Source organism: Schistocerca nitens, unplaced genomic scaffold, assembly GCF_023898315.1.
Source record: "Schistocerca nitens isolate TAMUIC-IGC-003100 unplaced genomic scaffold, iqSchNite1.1 HiC_scaffold_519, whole genome shotgun sequence".
In the NCBI taxonomy this organism is placed as follows: domain Eukaryota; kingdom Metazoa; phylum Arthropoda; class Insecta; order Orthoptera; family Acrididae; genus Schistocerca; species Schistocerca nitens.
The window spans coordinates 171,908-180,542 of NW_026046052.1; the positions used below are offsets into that span (position 1 = coordinate 171,908).

The 8,635-nt window shown below is 60.2% G+C and overlaps 1 protein-coding gene across 1 annotated transcript; it reads right to left on the bottom strand.

The window, feature by feature from the left end:
- Positions 1 to 6,800: 6,800 nt before the first annotated feature.
- On the bottom strand, positions 6,801 to 7,583 carry LOC126232489 (uncharacterized). The gene has a single exon (XM_049942739.1). It carries the CDS (start codon positions 7,581 to 7,583, stop codon positions 6,801 to 6,803), a length of 783 nt encoding a protein of 260 aa, XP_049798696.1.
- Between the last annotated feature and the right edge of the window lie 1,052 nt (positions 7,584 to 8,635).

The following is an 8,635-nucleotide window of genomic DNA, read 5'->3' on the forward strand; positions in this document are numbered from 1 at the left end:
TATAGAATCTCGTACGTGACGGTTCTGAGGTCTTCGAGTTGCAGTCGCTTGCCCTTGTCCTCGGACGATGGCCCTGGTTGCGAAGACCTGGTAGTAGAGGAGGGTACAGGTGGTTGCTGTGGGTTGGGTGAAGTCGGAATCTTTGCCTTGTCCGAGTACATGATGGTCGTTGTTGTGTCGGTTCTCTACAGTCGCTTGTGGGGATCCGACTCAGGAGCGCTTAGTTGTCACCGTTATACGTTTCCACGCCCTGAGTCAGCCTATTCTGTCATACGCGGGTTACTGGGCAATGCCGCAGGCCCTGGTATGCGTATTCCCTGTACTTATGGGGGAGACAGTCTGACTGCCAGCGACACTGTATCGTGGGTACAACACTTTTGCTTTTATTCACCACTTCTGGGGTGGCAGGTGAGGGTAACACGACAATTTGCGTGGGTGGCTCGGCAATTTTGCGTATCTTCCCGTTGGGATGTGCGGAAACTCGTTGGAGATCGGCGGACTCGTGAGAGCGCGGCGTCGTCCTCAGCACGTCCGCTCGCTGCGTCGTCCGCGCGATGACTAAGGTCACTCTGCGGCGCCCGCTACAGCTCCGGCCCACCGGCAGGCGGGATGGACGGTGGAGGGGGACTGGTGCGAGGGTGGGGAGCGCTCCGCTCTCTTGGCGGCTGCTCGCTCGCTGTCCGTTGTCCGTTGTACCTCAGTCGACCGCTCCCGACGGCTCCCGGTTGGGCCCGCGCGGGCCCGTGCTGCGCTTATATGCCCTCGGTGCGCGTGGTGGGGGGAGGGCGGGCCAGAGTCTATATAGGGGGGCGGCGCGCGCTCACGGCGCACCGTAGCCGACTCGCTAGCGCCGGGTGAGGAGCTGCCGCTTGTGCTTTTTTTGTTGCTTGAGGAGGAGGAAGAATGACAGGCCGCGGCAAGGGAGGAAAGGGGCTGGGCAAGGGTGGCGCCAAGCGGCACCGCAAGGTGTTGCGCGACAACATCCAGGGCATCACGAAGCCCGCCATCCGCCGCCTGGCTCGCAGGGGCGGCGTGAAGCGCATCTCTGGTCTGATCTACGAGGAGACCCGCGGAGTGCTGAAGGTGTTCCTGGAGAACGTGATCCGCGACGCGGTGACGTACACTGAGCACGCCAAGCGCAAGACTGTGACGGCCATGGACGTGGTGTACGCCCTGAAGAGGCAGGGGCGCACCCTGTACGGTTTCGGCGGTTAGGCAGGCAGCCGGTGTGCTGTGCTGTGGCCTTCCCGCGGCCGTGCCGTTGCCCGTGCTTGGTGGGAGAGACGAAAAACGGCCCTTTTCAGGGCCACCACACTGTTCGGAAATTGAAAAGTGCGAAAGGGTCTGTGTTGCCTGCCTGCCTCTGTGTGTGTGTGTTTGTTGTTGTTGTTGTTGTTGTTGTGCGCCTCTGTTGCTTTGCGTGCGTGCGTTCCGTTTGGAGTTTCGACGTGACGTGTGTGATGATGGATGCGGGAGGGCGCGGCTGAGTCCGGTGTGTGCGTGGTTTGTTTGTGGCGCGGGCCGGATCATCGATCGGATCAGCTGTTTGGTTTGGTTTGGTTTGTCCTGTGCCTGTGTGTTTGGAGAGCGCGCGCGGCGGCCCGCGTGTCGTCCGTCGTCGGGCCGTTACGCGCTCTTTTAATTATGAACATATTAACAATGATCACATCACATTATTGGTGTATTGATGTCGTTGTCGTTGTTTGGAACGCGACTGTGCGTGCGTGGAGGGGTGCAGAAAAAATGTGTGTGTGTTCGGCCACACGGGCTGTGGACAAGATGGCGGACGTGCGCCGGCGCTGTGGACGTTGTTGTAAAGTGCGGCGAGGACGACGGAAACTTTGCTTTGGACGTAGGTTTGTGTGGTGGCCCTGAAAAGGGCCGATTGTTGTGAGGCGAGCCGGCAAGGCAAAGGCGCGTTTGCGTTTGCGTGCAGGGAGCACGCAAGCGCAGCGCCGCGGTCCCTGTTTAGGCCTTCTTCTCGGTCTTCTTTGGCAGCAGGACGGCCTGGATGTTGGGCAGGACACCACCCTGTGCGATGGTGACGCCCGACAAGAGCTTGTTGAGCTCCTCGTCGTTGCGGATGGCGAGCTGCAGGTGGCGCGGGATGATGCGCGTCTTCTTGTTGTCGCGGGCCGCGTTTCCGGCCAGCTCGAGCACCTCAGCCGCGAGGTACTCCATGACGGCGGCGAGGTAGACGGGCGCCCCGGCGCCGACGCGCTCGGCGTAGTTTCCCTTGCGCAGGAGGCGGTGGATTCTGCCGACCGGGAACTGGAGCCCAGCCCTGCTTGAGCGGGACTTTGACTTGCCCTTGACTTTGCCTCCCTTTCCGCGTCCGGACATGGCGTTTGGCTAGTGGCGTAAGCGCTAAACACGTAACCGTAACGGTGCGAGCCGCAGCGAGTCGAGCAGCGGAGTGCGTGCGTGTGCCGGCGGCGGCGGGGTGGGGGTCCCTTTATGGGCTCGGGTGCGGCGGCCGGTTGCGCGCGCGCCCCATTGGTCGGCGGCCGCAACAGGGCGAGCTGGTAAAGGTGCGGTGTTGCGGTAGCGGCGGGTGCCACTGTGTGGGGAGACGCTGACTAGAGCGGAGCGCTTGCTGCCTGTTGTTGTACGTTCGAGATGCCGCCCAAGACTAGCGGGAAGGCCGCCAAGAAGGCCGGCAAGGCGCAGAAGAACATTTCGAAGGGCGACAAGAAGAAGAAGCGCAAGAGGAAGGAGAGCTATGCCATCTACATCTACAAGGTGCTGAAGCAGGTGCACCCCGACACGGGCATCTCGTCGAAGGCGATGAGCATCATGAACAGCTTCGTGAACGACATTTTCGAGCGCATTGCGGCCGAGGCGTCTCGCCTGGCGCACTACAACAAGCGCTCGACCATCACGTCCCGCGAGATCCAGACGGCTGTGCGGCTCTTGCTGCCTGGCGAGCTGGCCAAGCACGCCGTGAGCGAGGGCACGAAGGCGGTGACCAAGTACACGAGCTCCAAGTAAGGAGGAGGTTGTTACTTCGGCTCTTGGAAGGAAGGAAGGAAGGAAGGAAGGAAGGAAGGAAGCTCCCTCCGTTGCGAGAGCGGCAAAACGGCCCTTTTCAGGGCCACCAAATTGCCTTTGCGGGAAGAGCGGAATTGTTTGTGTGTGTGTGAGTGAGTGAGTGAGTGAGTGAGTGAGAGGGGCGGCATAGCTACCCGGTTTGGTTGGTTGCGAGGCAGCTGGTGGTGCTGCTGTGCCGTGGTGGTGTGGTCTCGAATGTGGTTGTGGTTGTGGTTACTGGGGTACGGCCGCGAGGGTTTGGTTGCCGCCGGTGTGACGTGGAATGCGTGCACGAGTCTTGGCGTGGTTGTTTGTCGACACACAGATAGATCGATAGGAGGTGTTGGTGCTGTCTGTGGCGCTGATTCATGTCTTTGTCTCCGTCTGCCCGGTTAGTCACGTGACTGCAATTGAAAGTCCTCGCGATTGATTGATTGTTGGATGTCACCGTTACGGCCGTCTGTTGTCACATCATACATGATGGCGAGGGTGAAATGTTGTGTTGCCGTCGACTATTCCCTTTGCTGTACGGCGCGTTGGTGTGTGTGTGTTGGTGACGTTTTAAATGGACGTGTCGTACTATCATCCATTACGAAGTCGCCAAGAAATGTACGGGCGGGTGGGGTAGGCGACACGCACGGTGGTGTACCTATTTGGCCCTTGATTTGATGATAGCCGTTTCTGCAGTTTGACTGATGATTGATTGGACTGTTGTGCGCACGCACGTCATTCACGGTGCACGTGTGTTCGGTTGAGTACAGTAAGCGTGAGGCTAGACGACGACGGTCGTTGTTTGTTGTTATGGGCGTACACGCGTTTCGTTGGTCTGTGTCCCCCGGTGTGAAATGGCAGGTGTGTCGGTGATGTGATCCGATCCGGCGGCTCTGAGTAACTGTCAATATCGGCGCGGTACACCGGCGTCATGGCAACGTGTCGGTGTTCACACCAGTCGCACTGTGGCACCGTCGGCGCCGCGAACGGTGACGAAAGGCTGACCTTTGATCGGTCGAGTGTCGTGTCTGGGCAGAACGTGTGGAATGAGCAAAACTGTTGGGGACGGAAACAATGGTGGAGGAGGGGAACGGAAAGTAATAAAACAAACAAAATGGAGAAGCAATCACCGGAAAACGAAGCAGGGAAAAACGGAGAGGCGCTGTCTATAGCAACGGAACGTTCCCGTGCATTGCAGCCGCACTGAAAGGCGTTTACGGCGCGGCTGCAGGTGTCGGCCGTGGTGACGGCTGAATTGCATTGCCTTCCCGGATGAAACGTTCGCCGACATGGCTCGGAGGAGGAATCTATGAGAATGCGTTGCCCTTGCCTGCCGTTTCGTGTGCCCTCCTGTTGTGTACGCTGTTGTTGTCCGGTGTAGCGAAGGGTGTGTATGTAGGGGTGTGTGTGTGTTTAGTGGGGAATTGGAAGGTCGATAGCTGCCGTCACGGTCAAGATAACGCAGTCAAAGGTGTCGCGAAAAAGTGTGTTAGCCGTGGTTGGTTGGTTCGTGTGTTTTAAAGAGAATGGACGAGAGAGAGAAAGTAGGTGGAGAGTGCGTTGCGTGTTGCCTAACTGCGTCCGCGAATATGGCAGTAGTTGGTGGTGGGCGTGCCCTTGCATGTGGCCCGGAAGGCGTGTCCGTTTCGCGGTAGTGGCACCGCTGCTGGCATATTCGGGAGATGGGAGGGGCGCGAAAGGAGAAAGGAGACGCGGAGGCTTTTAAAGACGGGGAGGGCGCGTGTGGGTGGCTCGCGCTGCGCTCGGCGGTTGTGTTTGTGCAACAAATGTGTTGCCGGGAGGGGACCGTTGTTGTGGTGCGGTTGTAGCCTCAGACGCGGCCGGCAGTGAACGTGAGACGACGGATGCGGGCCGGGGCGGCGCATGTCGCCGGTGCCATGCCTTTTAAGAGCCGCGTGGTCGGGGGTGTGCGCACCGTGTGTCGTGTTGCGAGACAGCATCATTTGTGCTGCGTGGCGTGGCGTGGCGTGGGGGCGAGGAGAGCGAGCCGCGCGGTGTGCTTGTGCGCCGGAGAATGGCACACTGCGCCTGCCCGTTGAGGAGGCCGATGGCCGTGGTGTGGTGGAAATGGAGCGCGTCGGACGTGCACCAATGAGAAAGAGAAACAAAGCGGCGACAACGAACGAAAGGGGGAGGGAGGCCATTGTGTCACATGCGGCGGTGGGAGGAAAAAAAAAAAAACAAACAAACAAACAAACAAGAAACGAAGACGTAAGAAAGAGGAGAAACAACAAAGAGAATGAGTCGTGCGTTCGCGAGGGGGGGTGCGCGTGTAACTCCGGTACGCGCAGTGCCGGAGCCCAACGGCTGTGTCGTCGACGCCAGTGCTTGTCGGCCGAATGGGTGCGGGAATAGAGGCAGCGTCGGCACGGAGAAGCAAGCAAGAAGGAAGGACGCACGCGCGCTGCGGCGTTTGGCGCGGTTTGCGGCTGGCGCCTTTGGTGGCAACGGCCGGGACAAGCAGCGGTGTATGGTGGTGTGCGGGGCGGACAGGGGCGGCGGCGGTGGTGGACTGGGAGGAGGCGAGGCGGCGCCGACGGTGGCGTGTGGTACGGCGAAAACGGGACGGACGGACGGCGGATGTTGGAGAGGCGCCGCGCACGCAGACACATGGAAGGAAGGAAGGAACGAACGCAAGGGAACAAATGGAGGGGGCGAATGTGGAGATGCGGGCAGGCGGTGGTGTTTGTGGGCATGTGGTGGGGAGAAGGGCGGGGGCGGGAGGACAGAGGCGAGGCGACTGCGTGCTTGCTCGCTCGCTCGCGTGTCTTTTGTTTTTGTGTTTGTTTTTCCATCGTTTGGTCGCCTTGGAGCCTGTCGGTCCCGTCCGTGTGTGGCCACGCTTCGGGTGCGTGTATGTTTGTACGTTTCGTTTGTTCGTCTTCTGCAGCAGAGGCGGTGCGCGGCAGTGGGAACGCCTGCCTGGCGGCTGGGACGGCCAGCAAATGCGGTTGGATGGGCGGCCACAGCACCGCACCTGTGCCCAAGGAGGCGACGCTGGCGGCGGGGCCCCCTCGGATGCGGCCGGCTGGGGGCTGTGTGCGCTGCCGCTGCCGCTGCCGCCGCCGCCGCCGCCGCCGCCGCCGCCGCCGCCGCCGCCGCCGCCGCCGCCGGTGCTGGTGCTGGTGCTGGTGCAGCAGCAACAACGACGAACAACGAGTAAGCAAGAAGAGGACGAAGCGGATGGCTGGTGGGTGAGTGCATTTATTTAGGCGGTCGACAAGGCAGTGCGTGATGTGGCGTTGTGACGGGGGTTTGCTCACGTGGCCTCGTTTGTGTTGATGCGCAGGAAGATGAGATGCGGGCAGACGCAGACGCGTACAGAGAGACGAGCCCGGTCTGCAGCAGGATGTGTGGCGCGGCGCGCCGAGTGCAGAGCAGCGCGCGCCGCCTGGGCCGGGCTGGGCCCGCCCGGCGGCGGGCCGCGCTGTTGTCGCGGACGTGAGCGCCCCCTGGCGGGTGGTCGGAGGCGGCGCGGTGGACGTGTGTCCGGTTGGCCAGTGCACATTGCGAGTGGCTGGCTGGCGGTCGGCGGCGAGACGGGAGAGGAGGTATGTGTCGCGGGCGCCTTTGCTGCGCTGCGTCGTTGCGTGCCTGGGCGTGCGCCTGTCGACTGTGTGTGACTGTGTTGGGCGTTGTGCCACGTACGTGTGTGCTCGGCCGAAGGCGTCGGAAGAAAAAGAGAGAGAGAGACGGGCGGGAAAGTGGGTCGGTGTGCGTGCGTCGCCCGTGATGCGATGATGTCGCGTCATGTCATGTCATGTCTTTGCGAAACGGCTGCCGAGAGGTGTGTGGTGGCGAGCGGGAATGTGCGTTTGGTGGTTGCCGGCCGGCCGGCAGTTGTTGGTGGTTCCTCCTGTGTGGTTGTTTGTGCTGCTTTGATGGCAACGTGGAAGGACGCCGGTTTTTCCGTGCCTTGCGTGTGGTTGTGTCGACGGTGACTGGTTGGGGGTGTGCGCCGATGCACGTGCCATGTTGTTATGTTTGGGTCGTGAGTGTGTTTTTGGCTGTGTTGTTGTGTACGGGAAGGGGGAGAGAGGAGGAGGCGGCGGCGGCGGCGGCGGCGGCGGCGGGGGTGATAGTGCGTGCAGTAGTGCCGTTGCGACGGGCGTCGGGTGGAGCCGTGCGTAGTGGCGGAAAGGTGTAGGTTGCGGGAAGCGAGCCCGTCGCGTGTCGTCGTCGACGACGGGGTCGCGTGCGCTGTGAATCGAGAGTGGCGGGAAAGGGGCAGCGTGCCGCTGTGTCGTGGTCGTTAGCAGAGGCCTGTGTGCCTGTCCGTTTGTTTTCTGTCGGACGCTTGGTGCGAGGTGTTTGTTTTGTTTTGTTGCCGCCGCCGCGGTTGTTTTTGTTTGTCGGCTGTGCTGTGTCGGTGGGTCGGCGAGCTGTTTTGCGGTGCGTGAATGTGTTGGTGCAAAAGTGGCGGCGGCGTCATGGCTGCGACCGCGACGAGCCGCGGGCGCGCCATTGATGATGTTGAACACAGAGCGGCTGTGTGCAATGGGAGGCCTTGTGTACGGGTAGCGGTGTTGTCGTACGTGCATCCGGCCCGGTGCGGAAAGCGCCGTTGCGGTTGCGGGTTGCCTCTGGTCGCGACGTGTGGTGCTCGGCTTTGTGGGTTTTTTTGGTGCCCCTTTGGCCGGTGGGTGGTGTTTGTTGTTTTGTGTGTGTGTGTGTGTGTGTGTGTGTGTGGTCGGTCTCTTTGGCGCTCGGTATATATCTGCCTCCTGCTCGGTCTTGTTGTCGACGTCGTCTGTAGTTTTTTGCGGCTTGCCGACGACCGACCGACCGAACTACTACCTACCTGTGACAGCTACGTGTGGCGCCCGAAGGTGAACGTAACGTGACCTCGGCGCCCTTAGCCTAACCTAAGATGTCCGGCCGTAAGGTAGGTGCGGCCACCTGACGCCTCACGTCCGAACGCTTAACCTAACTTTGACGCCTAACCTAACTTTAACCCTTAACCTAACCCACGTCCACCTAACGTAACCTAACCTAACCCAAGCGACGCCAACCCTAACCTAAGGTGTTGTACACTGCGAATGTCGAAGGCATGTTATAGTCTTAGGTGGAGAGCACTACACGCAACAAGCGGCTACACGGGTAGCAGGGGTTGTGTGGCGTGGGCTGGGCGGTTTTGTTAGGTTAGATGGCCTTGGGCAAGTACAGAAAGGGGGCAACAGCAGCCTCAACGGGTGCGGGGACCAAGCAGCAATCGGTATCGTTTGTTAATTGTCAACTGTCGAAGCTGCGTTGGTACAGTACCGGAACCGCAAGCGCTGACAGAGAAAGCACCGAAGCTCTGCAATCGTGATAAGGTACAGAAAGCTGGCTGACGCCAGGGATAAATTCTGCCGAAATTGTCACAAAGGTACAGACGGTGTTTTAGAAAGGCTCGATTGCATGCAACCGGTGGTGGTGTGTTCGTCGCTGTTTGAGTAGTAGTTTTGATCCTGTAGTGAAGTAGAGGTGGATGGTTCCTGTGAAATATTGTGGGTGGAGGTTACACCCAACAACCGAGCTAGGTTTAATAAGTTTAATAATAATTGGCTCCTTTGACCGACCTCCCGACGCAGCAGCATTAGTGGCAGAACAA